At 35.0% G+C, this 19,733-nt stretch overlaps 3 protein-coding genes across 3 annotated transcripts; 1 reads left to right on the top strand and 2 right to left on the bottom strand.

Annotated features, from left to right (window-relative positions):
- Positions 1-44: 44 nt before the first annotated feature.
- On the top strand, positions 45-2,450 carry LOC139884921 (uncharacterized; the record flags this gene model as incomplete). The annotated part of the gene is made up of 3 exons (XM_071868889.1): positions 45-978; positions 1,055-1,378; positions 1,463-2,450. Coding segments are annotated over 3 exons (2,246 nt in total), but the record flags the coding sequence as incomplete, so codon positions are not given.
- An 11,460-nt stretch (positions 2,451-13,910) lies between these two features.
- On the bottom strand, positions 13,911-16,632 carry LOC139884918 (B3 domain-containing protein Os01g0234100-like). Its single transcript, XM_071868884.1, has 7 exons — positions 16,507-16,632; positions 16,211-16,294; positions 15,985-16,016; positions 15,726-15,882; positions 15,442-15,648; positions 14,793-14,883; positions 13,911-14,668 (listed from the first exon to the last, which is right to left on the bottom strand). The coding sequence occupies exons 1-7, from the start codon at positions 16,630-16,632 to the stop codon at positions 13,911-13,913; spliced, it is 1,455 nt and encodes a 484-aa protein (XP_071724985.1).
- Positions 16,633-18,032: 1,400 nt separating this feature from the next.
- LOC139884919 (uncharacterized) lies at positions 18,033-19,576 on the bottom strand. Its single transcript, XM_071868886.1, has 7 exons — positions 19,524-19,576; positions 19,326-19,374; positions 19,103-19,240; positions 18,766-18,999; positions 18,408-18,447; positions 18,220-18,317; positions 18,033-18,050 (listed from the first exon to the last, which is right to left on the bottom strand). The coding sequence occupies exons 1-7, from the start codon at positions 19,574-19,576 to the stop codon at positions 18,033-18,035; spliced, it is 630 nt and encodes a 209-aa protein (XP_071724987.1).
- Between the last annotated feature and the right edge of the window lie 157 nt (positions 19,577-19,733).

Consider the following 19,733-nt stretch of genomic DNA (forward strand, 5'->3'; position numbering starts at 1 on the left):
TTCACTATCGTGGATATATCGAATTGCGACAATTAGTCGTGAAGTCTTCATCTCCGTCGCTCCAAATCAAACCTCTGGAAAAACATCGGGATTACATAACGACGTACAATCAAGTAGGTCTCAGGTAAACATTTGTGATGAAGAAGCCGACGATGGAGCAGAGAGTGACGAGGAAGAATTGTCCGGACTTCCTATAATTGAGTCGGACGAATACTACGAGGAATACGAGACTTCTGACGAGGAAACATCTGAAGACGAGGATTACATCCAGCCAGCCGTAACACATGAACGACCTAATTATCACGTGTATAGCAATATGGAAGGACCTGACATCGTATCAAATCGCCGCATGACACCTCCACCAGCTAAGTACTCAGGCGATCCTAATTCGATAACGATCGGAACAAATTTTAGCAAGGGCAAGAAAGAGATTAATGATGCGATATCAAGGTGGTCTGCCCAAAGGGGAAGAGGATATTACGTTAAAGAGAGCAACAAGAAAACCTGGGTTGCAGAGTGCCTTACGCGCAAGCATGACTATTCCGTAGAGCGACGTCACGGTATTGACTGCAATTGGAGGATCCGGGTGTCGCTGAACAACGAAACTAATTACTGGAAAGTGGTTGTGTGGTGTCCTGAGCACAATTGCCACGGAGTAAATAACAGAGGCAACGACATGAATGTGTCACAAAGTCTTGTAGCCCATGTCATAGCGGACACGATACGGGAGAGTCCAAATTACGAGATAAAGAATATTCAGCGGGACGTCCAAAGAGAATACGGCGTCCAAATTGGAAAGAAAAAGGCGTCTGACGGAAAGAGAGTAGCGATGAATATGGTGTACGGAGATTGGGAGTCAAATTTCCGCGAGTTACCCAGTTACATGAAAGCGCTTCAAGACTCTAATGATGGGACGAAGGTTCGGTGGAAGTTCCACAAGGTGGACGGACGTGTACCTATTACGAAAAAGATTTTTAGGTTTGAGCCCTGCTATTACATTTATTCATTTGCTAAGAAATTTACAGAATATATTTACTTATGTATATTTATTCAGGTACGTGTTCTGGTCTTTCGGAGCCACAAGACCGACCTTTAACCACAGTCCCCCAGTAGTTACTGTCGATGCTATGCATCTTCGTGGTGCATACAAGGGGAAAGGGATTGTTGCGATGGTCCAGACAGCAAACGGAAGGATTGTGCCCGTCGCATACGCCATCATAGACGAAGAGTCAACGCACAGTTGGTACTGGTTCCTAAAATACCTTAAGACATTTATTTTGAGGCGTAGGGTCACATGTATCATATCAGATCGTCATAAGGGCATCCTGGCTGCAGTCGACAAGCTTGATGAAAAATTTCCCGGTTGGGGAGTACACAGGTAATGATAAAATCATTGAACGGTTAGGTAGTCACATCAATTTCAATTGCATATGATAATTTTTAATATACCATTCTTTCACAGGTATTGTATATTGCATGTTCGAGCAAATCTGCTTTCGAAGATTAAAAAAACGAAAGGGGTGAAATCCCAGAGTTGGATGGTCGCTACAAAGATCCAACAGCGTAAGTACCGGGATGCATGGGACGCTTTGCAAAATATAAGTGAAGCCGCTTGTAATTGGCTTAGAAAACTGCCAATCGAGAAATGGACATTATTCGGAGACGGATTCTACCGGTGGGGCATAACTACATCGAACAATGCAGAGAGTTATAACAACGTGCTTCGATGTGACCGTCTGTTACCGATTAGGGCCTTCGTACAGGCAACGCATGAAAAAGCTGTTAAAATTTTTGATGAAGAGCGGACAAAAAGTCAATATTGGGGCAAAGTCCTTGCACCTATACATATGGAGAAGTATGAGAGGTACAGGCTGCGAGCATGGAAGCACACGGTGAAGAAATTCAGATCAGATGAATTTAAATATTCCGTGAGAACTGCTATTCGTGGTCCTGGGTACGGGGGAAACAAGCATACGGTTCGATTTGGAGAGTGCAAATGCACATGCGGTAAGTGGGAGACATACCGGATCCCTTGTTCGCATGCAATGGCCGTTGCTGCAATAATTGAGTACGACTCCATGGATTTAGTTGCTCCGTATTACACAACAGCGGGATGGCAGCAACAATTCAGTGGTGATTTAAACCCCGTGGATGATGACATGTGGTCCGGAAATGTTGAATGGCAGCTTCTACCTGATGATAGTCGGATGGTTCATCATTCTGGTCCTGGTCGGAAGAGATTTTTAAGACGAAAAGGAGCAATGGACTACGCCAACAGGAAAGGCCGCAGAGGACCTTCGTGCAGTCGGTGCGGTAGTTTAGATCATATCATCACTGGCTGTAAGATTAGTCGACCCCCATCAGACAGAGTACCGACAAACATGATTTACGACCTGTATGGATTGCATGGAAATCCATCTTCCGATGATGATCATGAAGATGACGATTGATAAGGTTACCGTTGATACGATACCCGTAAATAAATATTATTTGTCTTCATGTTAATTATGTTTAAGTTCTTAATCAAGTTCCTGGTTAAAATATGTTTAAATTATGAATTATGATTCATGGTTAATAAAAATGTATATAATAAATCGTTGTAGCCCATAAAAATGTATAATAATACTAGTATCCGAGTATGAATAAATGGTCCCTTTTTGAATTTGTGTGTTTGAATTGAACATTTAACTTTGCTCAAGTTCAGTGAATGTATGTATAGCTAAATTATGGCCATAAATATTAATTTACCCTTCCCCATACGAACATTTAATTTTGTGTTTGTATTTGACATTTCTCTAATATTAAAAATATGAGGCGCTGACCTCTTTGTAATTACTTCCATTTTCCTAATGCTTAATTATGAGATTAACTCTTCAAGTTTGGTCTTCAAACTTGTTACATACTTATTCATACATTCCAATAAGTAGGAGTATGTACGAATGAATATGAATTATGATTCATGGTTAATAAAAATAATATGTATATATTACCGATAAAAATCGAAATAAGTGTATTAATAGAAATAAATCAAAACTTCAAAAATTAACATAACTAATACATATGAACGGTTTTAAAAATTAACTACTGATGGCCATGACCCCCTCTCATATGTCTAGGATCGGAACAACTTCCGGGTAATCTAGGGGGGTTCCCTCTATTTTCACGCACTGGATAACGCTGTCCGGCAAATGCCACATTTGGATTATCGTCGCTCTCGGGCTCGTACGTTGATTGGGCATGTGTAGACGACCCTGTATATAATCCGTAACCTAATTCGGATGGTGAAACTGTATGAGCTCCAAAACCAACACGGTTAGTATCATGGAGTACCGGTGTTTGAAACTGTGTATAAAGGTTAGTAGGCGGGTACTCAGAGCTCATGGAATGACGACGCCCGGTCTGAAGAAAATCGCGCTCAATTGGACGGGAAAGACACTGTGGGTCATCTAGGAGCGCAGACACATTTTGAGATGCCGGATAATAAGCGTATGCCGGAAATTGCAGAGGAGTGACTGAACTGTGTGAACCTGTTGCAAGGAAATCATACGACAGTCCTTGTACGAACCCCTGGGGCGTACTTGCTGCGGATTGGTCATGTGGCATCTGCGGAACCACCTCCGGTGGCGGAGGAGGAGGTGTTCCGGCACAAGGAGGATGGTCGGCTGCGGCTCGATGGGCCCGGCGGTGGCCCGCCCGCTCCCTAGCGTGGGGCAAGTCGTGTGACTGGGACGGGTCTACTTGTGTGTATCCCTGATCTAATCCGATTGTTGGATCAGATACCTGTGTTCCCGTAGCTAGAAACGTATCCGTTATTTGTTCAGCCGTCCAATTAGAGTAGACATCATTCCGCTGGCCCCTTCTAAATATACTCCTAAGCGAACCTACCTGTAAATAATTTTTAAAAAACGAAAAATAATATTTATTACGAATTTAATTCAACAAAAAGATCAGTATAGTATTGATATAATTGAAATATACGTACCACAGATCGTGCCACAGAAGTGCGACCACGGTAACCGGTCGTACGACGCCTATGACCGGGATCTTCAACGAAGTGGACTGTCCTCCTATTGTACCAATCAAAGTAATCATTTTCCACCGTCTGAAACCCAACAGCCATACCGCGGACAACGTAATGTGCCCGCATGTTCCAACGGTCAATGTATGTGGCATGCCTCTCAGCCCAATTCCTACTCTTCCATGACCTCTTCAACGCTTCTAGACGACGTTGGGTTTCTCGATCAAGAATAGGGTCTACGGGAATAGGCTGCACCAATCCAAATTGTCGCATGACCCTGTCTGGTTGGTGTGGCTCCACGATATGGTAGTAATGGAGAAAAGTCACTGACCCCCAAATATCACTTCCTGCACGGCACCTGTCAGGAAGTATGTGTTGCAGATTGTCGTAGGGAGTCCAATCGAACTGAAAGGAATGGAAAAAATAAATTGGCAGTGAAGGATTTCAATTATTTCTGAACTACAAGTAATTAAAGTGATGAAAATAAGGATCGAAAGATGGAAGCTTACATCGTTAAGGCCCAGCCACGACAACTGATCCCTGATTGCCACAAGGCTGTGGCTAGCCACCTGTGTTTTTTTCAGGTACCTACTCCACCTAACCAAGAAATTACATGTCCATACATTATATTACAATATTGGGAGATAATAACATGATGAGAATAAGGAATTGAAATGATTTAGCCACGTAAGCTAACCTCGTGGCCAATGGAAGACCCTCAATTGGCGCTACGTGACCATGACGAAATTGCGGTCTGATCCTAGCAATCCTCTCCCAAGCCCATATCTGGATGAGGAGGCCACATGCTTCAGTATCTTTAGCCTCAAATTGTGCAGCAGCAGACAATTTCCGGTACGTATGCGCGAGAAGGGCGCTGCCCCAACTAAGACTGGCACATGCTTGTACGTCCTCAATCTGAGTTAAAAGGAACATATCTACATGTGTATTCTTTTTATCATTGAACAAACACGTCGCAAGCAAATAGGCGACGAAGCATCTTGCCCGCTGCAACGCTTGAATTTGAGTGGCCGGGGCAGTTTCGTTAAATGTGACTATATGGTCATACAGGCTGTTAAGAGCTACTTTCGACTTCTTTATCTCTGGAATGAAGCCGAACAACCTTTGACAGAATTCTGGTGGATCCTCGGGTGTCTCATCCGAACCTGTGACCGGATCACCATCCACGCGTAGGCCTAACAGGACCTCCACGTCCTGTAACGTAATTGTGGCCTCTCCCATGGAGAAGTGGAATGTATGCGTCTCCGGGCGCCAGCGCTCAACCAACGCTGTAATTAAGTGACGGTCATAATTCACTCCACCGATCCTGGTGAACAACCCGAACCCAAGCCTGTCGATTTCTCTTCTGACGGTGTCCGGACAGAATTCCAAACTTCCAAGTAAATCCCATATAAACCTATCCGCCCTTCTGACCACCAACTCATTGTCGTACAACGTATCGTCGCGAAATATATGAGCAGATCGGTGGTGGGGCTGCATCCACAGAAGATTGCCCAGTTCAGGTCCCTGTAACACCCACAAATTTCTCTGGGGATCACCTGATGTAGACGCCGCCATAATCTACACGGGAATAAATATTACTTATTATATGTATGACATACATCCAAATAATAAATAAGGACTACTATTAACGTAAGGTATTTAAAAAACTTGACACGTCCAGTAGTTACAGATTTAATAATTTAACTACACAAAATTCTATATATATTATACAATATATCAATTAATTAAATACTCCTAATAATCAATAAAATAATTTTATCAACATACATCATTTACCAAATTTGATTCATACATTAAATATAATAACATGTAATAATTAATAAATTAAGATATGATAAAATTCCATATACAATATATGAACTAATTACATACTCCTAACGATCAACATTACATTCATAACATAATTTAATCAAAACGCCAACATTTACAAAATTTTGATTTAAAGAAAATATAATAGAAAAATATCGAATCAACAACTCGAAAAAAAATATAATAACTACATGAATTTTAATACATATATTAAATATAATAACATGTAACAATTATTTATAAATTACAATTAAAAATATAGAAAGAAAAAAATCATACCTTAATAATATAGAGAGGTGTATAAAAAGAGAAATGATACAGAATTTGTATTGAGACAATAGTGAAAATAATCGTGAAAGAGACGAGTGCAGAAAATTATGAAGGAAAACAGATTGTGAAGGAGATGGACAATGAGATTGAAAAAGATTGACAGTATTATAAAGCAGATTGTGAAGGAGATGGAGAATGAGATTGAAAGAGATGGAGAATGAGATTGAAAGAGATGTACAATATTTATAATATATGGAGCGGATGATGAAGTTTATCCTAACGCAATCTATACATGTCAAATACAATCGGAGCATGTAACGGAATGTCGACAGGTGTGTTATTGTTGTCTTGTCGTCCAGGCACCGCCTGAGAGTACCAATCACCATTGCACTGTGTAAGTCAGATGCCACGAAAAACGAGTTTGACTGGGATGATTTCCAAGCGCGTCAGTCACGAAAAACGAGCACCGTTTTTTCAGCCAATGGTAGTGTTTTGACCGGACGAAAAACGAAGAGAGCATTTATCCCACCGTTGCAACAGCCAATGGGAGTCATGTTTTTAAACCAAAACCGGCTACACCATGTCCGGTTTTGTGCAAAAGCCGGTTACACCATGTCCGGTTTTGTATCAAAACCGGCTACACCATGTCCGGTCATGGTTATGCAAAAAATAATGATATAATCTGCTAATAATGATGTGCTAATGATGTGAAATGATATAATCTGAATCTGCTGCTAATAATGATGTGCTAATGATGTGAAGATGATCCGTTCAGCCAATGATCACCAAGACCGGTCATGGTGTGTCCGGTTTTGCTCAACACCGGATACATGATGTCCGGTTTTGGTCCTTCCAAAATTAATTAATGATACTCGAACACACCATGTCCGTATTTCAAAATTAATGATGGTTTAATTGGTTTAATTAAGCTAATACGAAGAAGATCGAACACACCGTGTTCGATCTTCTTATTTTTCTCCACCCTCGCCTAAATACCACATATTCTGTCGAGCTGTTACGGATTGAACACATATATGTAATTAACTCATTTATTAGTCATAATTAACTAACATTGTTTAACAAATTAATTAATAACAATGTTATTATTGTTATTAACAAATCCGGTAACGAAAAGATCAAAACTAACAGATTGAATTTCCAACAAGAAAATCTTTACCATCGTTTCACTCCATTTGCACATACATAGTCTATAATATTCCAGCTTTATTTCAGAACTTGTCAACCCTACTATGAAAGAAAAAATTAGTTCACGTAAAAAAGAAAAGTATATGAAAGAAATGCTTTTGCCAAAAGCTATGGGAAAATGGCATTTAAACTTTCTTTTTTATACTAAAGAGCCATATATATTTAAATTACTACTAAAGATTCCTCGAGAGAAAATGATGGGTACGAACGACCTATAAAGCAGTGAAATTAAAGAGAGGAATAATCACTTACTATATATAGCCTTCTTTATTTATTGATTAATTAATTATTATTATTGTTATTGTTATAGCCTTAAACTTAGCATAGTAGTAGGAGAAATATTTTTTTATGGATCAAATAATTCACATAATAATACATGTCTAAGAGCACCTACCATAAAAATGATTGGTTCGAATCCTCCCGTTGATTAATTGAATTCATCAAGTAAAATCTTTATATATAGGGATTTGTTTACCTAATAAATTCATAAAATCATGAGGTTAAAAGTCAGGCCACAATTGATTCAAGCAATTTGAAGGTTGATCTTTTCAATCATTTATCTCAAATTAGTTATTGAGTCTCGATAGTGAAGAAAATTATCATTTAATAGCTCTACCTTTTATTCAATTAATTGTTTCTGACTCAAATCAAAGCAGAGAAAGTAGAGCTTACTTTTGCATGAAACTTAGTTAAAAAGCTTAACGTATGACAACTTTTGCATGAAATTTAGTTCAAGTATTAGCAGATACTACCGCTGTCTCAAAATAGATGTATTTTGTATGTAGAAATTTGCATCTAATTTGAAACGGATTTGAAGGTTGGGAATGGAAAGATTTTCCATTACTAATGAATTATTCGCTCAGAATTAAAGCTCTTTCACGAATTCAAGTTCCTAAATCGAGTAGAGTGAGACAAAGAATTCATATGATTGAGATACTGACTTAATATTATATAAAAAAAAAAAGATACTGACTTAATTAGTCTCTACTTTCGTTCTAAGATTCTTATATAATGTTTTGCTTCAAGTAAGATATTCATAAGGTGGTGATATGGGGAACACTTTTTCCCCTGTCATGCCTTTTTTTTGATGCTATTCTTATAATGTTTCGCTTCAAATCACCCCTCCTCTTTGTCTTGGATCTGCCGCCTCAAAATGGGCTCCACACAACATAATATTTTTTTGACGTTTTCCCTTTCTTTTTAAAAGGCTTTTGGATTCTGCTGTTTAGGCTTTTTTTTTTGTTTGGGCTTTAAATGCCCAAAAAGCTCAAATCTCACCTCACTATTAGTCCATACGTATTTGTTTACCCTAAATGTGCATCACATTAATATTTCTCTTATAATTCATAATTCAAATATACTAATTTGTAGAATCTTGTCATATAAAAATAAATAAAGAAAAAACGTATTCAATAATCTTATTGAAATTATCCAGGAATTACAAATGGAAAAATTTATAAAATGACTATATTTTCTCTTATCATCTCAAATACGGTTTGTATCAACTCTTATAATAAACTATTCATGAAAATACCTTGTACAATTGTTCCACACCTTAATACTATTTTTACGATAGAAATCTGCATTTTGTTTAAAAAGACATTGTTTTAATATAGCGTTAACACGCACGTTGTGACAATTGATACCTGCTTCAGTCACAAGTTGTTTGCAACATTTAAAAGAAATAGGACCATGTTCCTCTAAGAAGACGTTACTGAAAATTTCATCACCGCACTCATGACTACCGAACTTGTTACAAGTTTTTATTGTTTGCCGAGTCTTTAGGACCATGCACTTGTGTTGAAGCATCAGTCTCAATTAACCCTCTGGCTAAGACTATGACAAACATGAGTGTGAAGAAATTGCTAAACATTTTTGTCATTATCAAAAACAGAAAATCTATTGTAGTGAGAGGGGAAAAAAATATTTTGATAAGATATGGTGAAAATATTTTTATGTATTTATAAGCCTTAAAGACTACAAGTATACAACAAATTGACATCAGTTTGTATTTTCATATTTAAGAGTGTTTAAGTAGTTTTTTTTTCTATACAATAAATTGCATTTGTTTTTTTAATGTTTTTCATTAAAACACTAAACATCACTTGATTAATGGCTCATTGATTAGGAATAACTTTCAAACTATCGTCCACATCCTCGTATACATCTTTCTTTATATAAAATAGCGAGACTTTTAATTTTAAATCTATTTTAATTGTAAATTTAATTATAATTTTTTTTGTCATATTAACATCTAACACATCATATTTTAGGTTTCAAGTTATAATTTTAAATCTATAATATTTTTTTATTCTAATTAGGAAATCAAAACACAATAATAACATAATGATTCCTAATAAAATTCTACCAGCTACTTTTTCCTACTATAATAATTTTATTCCTAATCAATTTCTTATCTATTATTTAAAAAATTATTCCTATCTATTATTTAAAAAATTTATTCTTAATAAAATTATAATACACTAATTTTTTTATAAAAAAAAATTCTAATAAAAATTCATTATATTAATTTTTTTATATTCCTAATTAAAAAAAAACATGTCTTTTTTTTTCCTATTCAAATGCACATATAATTAAAAAAAATATCAAATTATAAAATATATATTATTTTCTCTAATTTTTTTATTAAACTATTATTCCTAATAAAAATCCGTTATATTTTTTTCTTATTCTTAATTAAAACAGAGATATCTTATTTTTCAAATAATTAATAATTTTTTCTAATTAAATTTATTTTTATTCATTTTTCCAATTTTTAATTAAGAAAGGTATATCTTTTCTTTCCTATTCAAACGGACATATTATTAAAAATATTATTCCTAATCAAAATATAATATATATTATTTTTTCTAATTTTTTATTAAATTATTATTCCTAATGAACATTCGCTATATTTTTTTTCTTATTCTTAATTAAAATCGACATATCTTATTTTTCAAAAAATTAATAATTTTCCTAATTAAATTTATTTTATTCTTTTTTTCTATTCCTAATTGAAAAATGTATATCTTTCCTTTCCTATTCAAACATGCATATTATTAAAAATATTATTCCTAATCAAAATATAATACATATTATTTTTTTTCTAATTTTTTTATTAAACTATTATTCCTAATAAAAATCCGTTATTTTTTTTTCTATTCTTAATTAAAATAGACATATCTAATTTTTCAGGCAATAGAAACAACTAAATTGATTAGATGTAATTATAATTTTTATTATGAAATCAAATCTTAATATGCAACTTTTAATTTCTACTATGTTTATTATTTTTGAAAACAAAATAAATTTTTAATTCTAGAATTATAGATTTTAAAATAAAATCAAAATAATTATAATTGATATAGATTCAAAAATAATTACCTTTTATATAATATTTAACACATATTTAATACTATTTAATATGAAGAATTATTATATAATTCTTCATATGCTATATTTAAATTATTAATTTTTAAAAGCACGATCTTCCCGTTCAACGGACGGACCCACTAATTTGTAACAATAAAATTATGAAATATATCATAGTCACGAGTATTACTATATTTCAGTTTTTTATTTTTAAATGAATGGATATATTTAAATAAAATATTACACCAAACACATTCTTAACTATAAAAATTACATAATTTAAAAATCACCACATATTAATTTTAAGTAAGATGGTGGTTGTAGAATTTTCTACTAATACATGAGACAAATTTTTCTCATTTTTTTTTGTAGAATAAATCCGTCCACCAAATAGATCCTTAATTATAAAGAATAAAGATTGTTATACATAGAGAAACTTAAAAGAGCTAAGACTAAAAGTTTGAGAATGTGGGAGGATAGATAATCCAATGTAAGGGAAAGATAATTAAATTACTTTAAAATAGAAGGAAATAAAGTACTTTTCGTATCACTAGTTTTTTTTTTTTATCAAAATACATGATATTTTTTATATTTTTATTTAATTTAATTTATTTTATTCTCTTATCAAATCACAACATCAAACCCATTATTTTTAATACAAATTCATTTTTTCACATGCACAAGCCAAAAGACACCACCACAACCACCATTGACCACCGTAGTCGGCGTTGACCTGGCATGGACCGGCGTTGACCGGCCGACCGCCACCATCAGCCACCACCATCAACCTAATTTATTTTATGTATTGTTAAAATATGTTGTAATTATTTATGTTTAGTAGGAATATTTTAATAAAATATATTTTTATTTTATTTTTGGTAAATGTTTTTAAAACTATATGTATTATGAGACGGAGAAAGTGTAACTTATGTGGATCGTTAAGCCCTATAGAGTGTAGTAGTCTACCATATACAAACCGAATTATATCAATGATAATTTTCTATTTTCATCATCACTATTGTGTTTTCTCTTTACAATTATATAATCTTATTCTTTTTTTTAAAGTAATTTTAATTTTATTCTTATTCACAACATCAATTTTCTCAATGATCATTATTGATTCGGTACTTGATTTCTCTAATACGGAGTGATAAGAATTTCCATCGGAATCCGGAAATGTTTTAAATTTATTTCTCTTAAAAATATTTTTAGTGTATTGATTTTCTCTCGCATCAAAATTTTTAATTTTTTTTTCTAAATAAAATAAAAATTATAAAGACTTTGTAATTTTTTTTTTCCTAGTAGGAAACTAAACAAAACTTTAATTATTTAGGTATTATTACAACCTAAACACGATTTTAACGTTTATAGTATGATCAAATTTTAATATATAACCCTTAGTTATGGTACATTATGCGCCTAGTTTGAAATAACGAGTTGTATGGAGAAAAAATGCAAATATTGTCACATCATTTCATCAAATATTCGATTCGATCTCCACTAACCAATCTATAATATACTTTTGATCATGATCGAACCTTTTAAAGCAAAACAAGTAGTACAAGTCTTTCACAAACACAAAATAATTATCTCTCCCAATTGATCAGAAAGAAATTTCAAAGAGAATATATGGCAATCATGATGCGTTGTGTTCCGACTCCGAGCAGATCGGAGATGACGATCGACGAATTCAAGATATGGTTACATAGCTTCGACGCCGATCACGATGGACGAATAAGCGTGGAAGAGTTAGAGGAAGCTTTCCATAGCCTTAAAACTTGGTTCGCTTCGTGGAAGGCTCGAAAAGGAATGAAAGAAGCTGACTCGAATCGAAACGGCTCGATTGACAGCAACGTAGAGGTTGAGAAGCTCGTCAACTTTGCTCAACAAAAGTTGCACATGAAAATCCGTCAAAGCTCTTCTAAGTATTTTTAAAATAATATTAACAATATTCTGTTTTATAATTTGTTTTTATTTATAAAAATTAATATTACGTTGGGGTAATATTTGTGCATTTTATTGTGCTACATATATATAGTACCATCCCAGCAGTACTCTTCTTGTCATGTAAACACTTTGTATATGATGAGATTCTAATAAATTATTGCTAATTTCTGTGATGGGATCTGCTCAATTTGCCAATATGTACTCGTTCTTACTCCGATACTAATCTGTGGAACTATTAGCAGCGGCGACGACGATTTTGCCGGGATTGCTAGGGGTGGGGAAAAATAGATCAATCGATCAAAATCGATCTAATTGAATCAAGCCGGACTAAAAATGATCAAAGTTGACCATCAGAAAATACTAATGTGTTGAACTACTAGCAGCCACATTGGATCAACTTCTCAAAAATCAGAAAAATAAAAGTGTTCAAGTTATACTAGCACCATTATGTTTCCCATTATGATGAGATGGAGACGATAACGTTACTCGTTCTAGTTCAAGATTCATAATCCTTGTAACCTTGTTTTGACATTCTCTCACGGTTTCGTTATTATGTATGTATAGTTACAACATCTAATGAAAAATATATAGAGTGATCATGTTTTAACAAGTTCTAATCTAGAATATATGACAATACAATCTTTCGAAGTATACACTCTAGCTTTCATCGAAGTAATAATTAGCTTATGGTTTTCAGGCCTCAACTGTAATCATTCCATTTTCGTTTCAAGGATCCTCCCCTCCTACACAAGTACTCCCTCCGTTTCAAAATAGATGTAAATTTTTACATGCAAATTATATTGAAAAATTTGCATCTATTTTGGGACGGAGGTAGTATTAATCTTCCCATCAGTTTTCTCTTCGCTTGTGGTTTTCAGACCATTTATCTTTAAGATTGATATAATTATCCATATAACTTGTAATCTTTATAATCGTGTCATTATAAAATAAAAAATGGTCCAACCTTGGTATGGTCTGACAACAAAATCGAATTCGAGAGCTATCTCAATCTGATATTATCAATTCCTTTCTCATATAATCATATTATTTTCTCATGTAAACTATCAATGTCTATCAAAAATTACTTGGCATAATCAATCCATCAAAAAACCCAAAATTCCACAAGTTATGAATCTAATTGTTGGAACAAAACATGCAAAAAGTTATACTATTACATGGTGATTATAATACTAACAAGTTCTGTAAGGAAAAAGAAAAATGCAAACTACAACACCTGTTGATTTTCTTATGTTACATAAGAACATCGTCACCAAGGAGCAGTGACTTCATCTTGAAACTTCAGTTCATAACAGTCAGCTTTAGTCTTCAAACGTTTGAGTTCAGCATCATATTTCTCAGAAGCGTCCTTCAGTTCCTCGTGTTTCTCTTCTAGACTTTTTATCTCTTCTTCTGCACGAGTCCTCTCGATCTTCGCTTCCATATATCTCCTTGTAAACGAGGCTCCTTCTGATTCAAGTGCAAGATTTGCCAGCTGGCAAAGTCGAGAATGCAAAAACCCAATCTTCATCCCCAAAAGCTCAAAAGCTTTCAGAGATCTCTCCCAGCCAGAAAACTCTTCTCGCGAAGTCGTAAGCTTGCAGCTGGCTAGAGCATTAGCAATGCTCACGGTTTCTGATATCGTTCCAATAATCAACTTGTAGTTGATTCCGGGGATGAGATTCTCGTGCAAGAACGCATTCTGACTACAACAAAGGTCATAGTATTTGTCTCTTGTATTGTCTTGGAGCTCTGAATCAATAACTAAACCATCCACCAGTATACAAAAGTCTTCCAAGCTTTTGACGTCGTTAAACTGGAAAGTTGGTGTGGCTAACTTGTGACCTTCTAGAACCTCTGAGCCGATCTCTTCGCTGTCAATTTCAGATTGTTCAGCAGCTTGTGGCATATTTTTAAAAGGAGCTGATGATTTATGCTTGCGAGACTTTCTATTCTCCTTTTGCATATTGGCTAATGGAAGAGACTTGCGTTTCTTCTTTGTACTTTTACGAGAGGCCGAAACAGCTTCTGCAATAACATTTATTGAAACGAACTTATGTATATATTCTATAGGAAAGAATAACTTTCAACCAAACATGAAAACACAGATAACCATTATTACAGAGATTAAAAATAAAATAAAGAAACTTGCCAGCATCATTTTGTGTTATTTGCGCTTCCAGATTAAGCAGACCAAGCGCCCCATCGAGTTCAGACATGTCATGTGCCCTTATAATGTATACCTAAGAAAATAAAAACAAAATACAATGACGATGCCAAAATATATCATAACAAAATTTCATTATACTGCAGCCCTGCCAAATTGGTTCACCCCAAACCTCCCTATCCAGGAAAAAAGAACAAGCAAATGCGGCTCTGAAAAAAATATCAGTTTTACCGTAGAGTGTTAGTTATAATGCATTAAAATATCAGGGAACGTTACGAGCCAAAACACAAAATACCTACTAGGGATCTAATTACTTGTTTATCCTAATCTTACAACTAAAGTTATCAAGTTTCTCTTTTTAAATGCCTGGAGATGCCATTTGCGGGAAATTTTTAACTCCTGCACAATCCAGTTCAAAGTTTCCAACACACTCGCGTAGGCATGCAGTATCATTAATGATGCTCATTAATATCAATTACTTTATAGTACCTCGGTCCCAAAATACTTGTCAATTTTTACAAACATGTTGTGTAGGAAAATTGACAACTATTTTGGGATGGAGGTAATATCAGACGGATTCATCAAGCATTCAATACATGCTTAATGTATAATAAACACAGGAAACAATATTCACCTTGAATCGTTTAGGGCCGATTAACTGGAAGATCAAAACGTCTCCCTCAAGCAAGTTGTGTGCCATACAAAACTGTCTCCAACCAGCACTTAACCCAGTCTTGTATGCAATGTACTTGATCTTGAACTCGTTTCCATTTTCATCTTCTAAGGTGACAGTACCATCCTCATGTGGTAAGTGTGTCTTGCAGAATGGTCCAGGAAGCCCCTAATGAACAACAAAAAGGTTATACAAAATTATATAGTTCTAATATTTCTAAGATAATAATGTTAATCCAAACTCACCATCCAAAAACAGCTGCCGACATGTGATCTAACCAAAGATTTTGCAAAACTAGGCAAGTCAGGTTCTAGATTCATCTGAACCTCTTCAGCACGAATCATAGCCGGAGACTTGGTTTCAGGAGGAGTAGTTTTCTCGTCTCCTTTCTGTTTCTTATGGCTTCAAGTAAAATGAAAAGACATGAGATCATTAAGCTTAACTTGTAACAAGCAAATAATTAAAAGATTGGATACATAAGAGCATTTTGGATACTTCACTAACCTCTTGTTCTTCCCTGATCGATCAGATGGCGCCTGTTAAAAAAATCAAGAAGTTCATTGCTCCATTAATCAGGCACTAAAACTTATTAGAATACGAAATAAATCTAACTCGATCGGTCAATAAAATACTCAATTCCAGGCTTATTGAATTGGATTGTACATAAAAACTTAGCTGCAATCAAGCAAACAGCGAAAAGGGTCGATTCGATTGGAATCTTAAGACTCACCTGCTTAACGCTTGTCTCTGAAACACTCTTCTTTACAGTATACATCAATTCTTTCTTCTCTGTCGGCTTTCTCTTTCTCTTACCCTGCAACCCAAAAGCAAGATAAACAGAGCATATATATCAAACCCAGAAACCTGATTAAACTTAAAATGATAACTTGGAATCAAGCCCTGGAAAAATGTTCTGATAGGAAAAAGCTGAAACACTAAACAACCAACCAACTACAAATTAACCCAATTCTTTAAAGCTAATGAACAAGAGATCTAAACCTAATTTGGAGATATAGAGAGACAGACCGTAGGAAATTGGTTTTCAGGATTTGGAGAACGCTGATTAGACAACTGAGCGAGAGTTATAGCTTCTTCTTCATCTAATGGCGGATTGTTATTATTAGCCTGTGCACATTCGACTTGGTTCTCCATGATTCTGAGAATTGGGTGTCGGCAAATTCAATACGACAACCTAGAAAGAGGAGAGAAATGGTGGGTTACGGACCGAATTGTCTGGTTTTTAAAGATTTCAAAGTTTCCATAAATGATGTATTTTTATGATGAGATTGAGAGGAGGGGACTTAAATTGACCTCTTCGTTAGAATGTTAAAGAGGCATCGTTTCTTGGTTATGACTAGAAATGTTCTTGCTTTGACGATTCCATCCAACCAAATCGTAATGCAATAATCTTTTTTATGATCCCCTTGTAATGGGAATTAAAAATGTCATCAGCTTACAAATTAGATTCCGACATGTTAACATAATGCACTTCTAGGTTTTACTTTTGTCTTGCTACAAGCATGAGTATGATCTTAGACGGAGAAATTTATGCGATCAAGTCTGATTTGATAACATTGATCGCATTATGCTATGGAGCTAAACATGTGGTTGATAGATATATCATGGAAGTCTTGTTATTTACTTACGAAGAAGCACATGTCTTCGATTGAACAAAGACCTCAGCTTCAAAGTAGCCATTATTTTTTTTTGTGTTGGTAGGATTAATAGGATTCTAGCGCTTCGTAAAAGCTATATGACATCCTAATCGCGGTGTAATATACGTTTCAACGCTTATTAATGAAAAGCCAAGTTACCATAAAAAAAGTTATAATACCGATACTTGTTATTGAAGTATCTTAGAAATAAATTTTCACTCAAAAATGTATCTTGATTTACAAGATATGAATTTGTCCCAGTTAAGTTCACATTTTCTAAACAGCAATTTCAGTCAGCTATAAGTGTTTGTTGGCAGGGAGTCGGAATGATCATGTGAAATACTTGAAAGTACAAGTTGTTACAGACTTGTTTTCCAATAACATTTACCACAATTTCCTACAACAAAGGTTCTTCCACAAGGAGAAGTGACCTTCCGACTTCTCGGTGAAAAGTTTAGTCCTTTTCTCTTGAATCTGAACTCGACTGTTTCACGAGGACAAATTGAGCTTGAGAAGCTGATGGAGCTAACCAAGTTTGGACTTGAACAGCCAATTCCTGTCAAATTCCAATTTTAAACCAAGTTTCTCAACCCCAACTCCGAAAGAGATTGTGATGGTTTTATTCATCTTTTTAGAAATCTAAAACATTAAAAAGAAAAAGGGTTGACTACATTGATATCACAGTATTCTGAATGACAATGTAAACACCAGAGCCACAACAAACAGTTCTCTAGAACTTCAGCACAAAAAAGAAGCTTCAGACAAATTAATCTAAGCCAATGTAAGAAATGTTGGCTAACATTACAGAGAAGTAGTTTTTTAAACTTCAAAAACTTGTCGATATTCAGAGAGCATCAGATTACAAGACCTCGGATTTGATGCAGAAGACAACCATAATCACAAAATCTCAGATATCTGCAACAAATATCAGATTTGATAAGAATATTGCGTCTGACTATCTGAGCAAGTTAATATTGGAAAACAAACTAGTATGGCGAAAGAAAGATGAGATTTTAGTATGTCTAGATACAATCCAAGCCACAAATCATAATAGAATGAGGCACATAAAGCAAGAATATCTTACATTTATGGGCATCTCAGTGATGACAAGACCGCTGCTTTCTTCAACAGTTTTGAGTGTCACTACTTCACCACCAACAACCATATTGATTACAATCCCATCTGCTAAATCAAAATCAAGACATCATACCTTAAAGTTCAAAATCTATATTAAATATCAAATAGGAAAAATCACATAATTGAGAAATGCACCTGGTGCTAAACAAGTTGCCATGCGCCTCATATACGTCTCCTGCCAGCAAGTGGAAAATAAAAAATGACAAGCTAAATCGGTATGCATCGACTTTCCGGTCGTAAAATTCTGATATCTTTGAAAACCTTGTTTGCAACATACAGATAATGAATAAAAATTACCATATCATGAAAATGGAGACATATGGTGGATATTATTATTAAAGATTGTTTAGTGAAAATATCAAAATTTTATAAAAGTTCCTACTTTGTTCGATTCATAAGACTCAATCGGCTCCCACAATTTTATAGAATGCAACCAAAGGATTTAACTCCATACAGAACTGTAAGAGAAACTTGGACTAAACTGGTAATGTACCTTCTTCAATGGTAGTTCGTAGTTGATCAGAATCCGAGCAGAAATCGAAGGCTCGCCACACGAAAGAACCGGAAGGCAAGTATCAGTAACAACTATCATTTGAGCTTTTTGTCCTTCTTGCACAACCTCGCCATCCTCTCCTAAATGAACAGGAGCCTTCTGGTTCCATCTCATCGTTGCCTGGCGAAAATTATCGAAAACCAGAGACCGTTCTGCATCAGCCAGGTCACTGTACTGCCACACACACAAACCACAACAACAGTAATTAACAAAATTCACAATCCTAAACTACGAAACGAATTGATAAAGCATTTGACAAAACAAATTCTGGAAATACCAGGGAAGCTAATGAAATGTTAGGGAGGTTAGAGACGGCTGAGCAGACAGAATCAAGCTCGTCGCGAGAGCTGCAGCAGACCACCATAGGCAGGGACGGACGCTTCCCCGCCACTCCCAGGAGGTCGACGAATGTTTCCTGCCAAACAAAAAGTTCATGCATTTCTACATTAAACAGATTTTATACAAAAAAGACAGAAAATTTATAGAAATCAAAGAGATACCATCTTAAATTTTTGTCTGTCCACTGCAATATAGAAGTGGCATGGTTGGCTGCCAACAACATTGAGAAGATCATTTATCAATAGCAACAACAACAAAATTCAACAGGAATTTTTATGACAGTGGAAATAGAATTAATTGAGAAGCTTATAAAAAAGAGAAAATTGAAAAGAAAGTAGAAATTGAAGATTGAAAGTTACCTTGAATTGGAAGGGAACTGTGAGGGAGGAGCTTCATTTGTGTCTATCGCCATGGCTATCGATCACGACGACTCCCTTTTTCGACTATGAAGTGGGTTGTTTGTGGTAGACTGTTTGGTCCAAATCAAACAGAATCATTGATTTGACTCGTACTATACTTATTGAAAGAACCACGGGGATGCAATTAGAGATAATTTATAATAAAAGGAG

Source organism: Rutidosis leptorrhynchoides, unplaced genomic scaffold, assembly GCF_046630445.1.
Source record: "Rutidosis leptorrhynchoides isolate AG116_Rl617_1_P2 unplaced genomic scaffold, CSIRO_AGI_Rlap_v1 contig622, whole genome shotgun sequence".
NCBI lineage: Eukaryota > Viridiplantae > Streptophyta > Magnoliopsida > Asterales > Asteraceae > Rutidosis > Rutidosis leptorrhynchoides.

Coding starts and splice junctions, on each gene's coding strand:
- LOC139884919 (XM_071868886.1), bottom strand. CDS start 19,576: ATGGCGATAGACACAAATGAAGCTCCTCCCTCACAGTTCCCTTCCAAT. Junction 19,000..19,102: donor ACATTTCATTAGCTTCCCTG/GTATTTCCAGAA, acceptor TGTGTGTGGCAG/TACAGTGACCTGGCTGATGC. Junction 18,448..18,765: donor ACGAACTACCATTGAAGAAG/GTACATTACCAG, acceptor ACTTGCTGGCAG/GAGACGTATATGAGGCGCAT.
- LOC139884918 (XM_071868884.1), bottom strand. CDS start 16,632: ATGGAGAACCAAGTCGAATGTGCACAGGCTAATAATAACAATCCGCCA. Junction 16,295..16,506: donor CTGAAAACCAATTTCCTACG/GTCTGTCTCTCT, acceptor TTTGGGTTGCAG/GGTAAGAGAAAGAGAAAGCC. Junction 16,017..16,210: donor CAGAGACAAGCGTTAAGCAG/GTGAGTCTTAAG, acceptor TTTTTTTAACAG/GCGCCATCTGATCGATCAGG.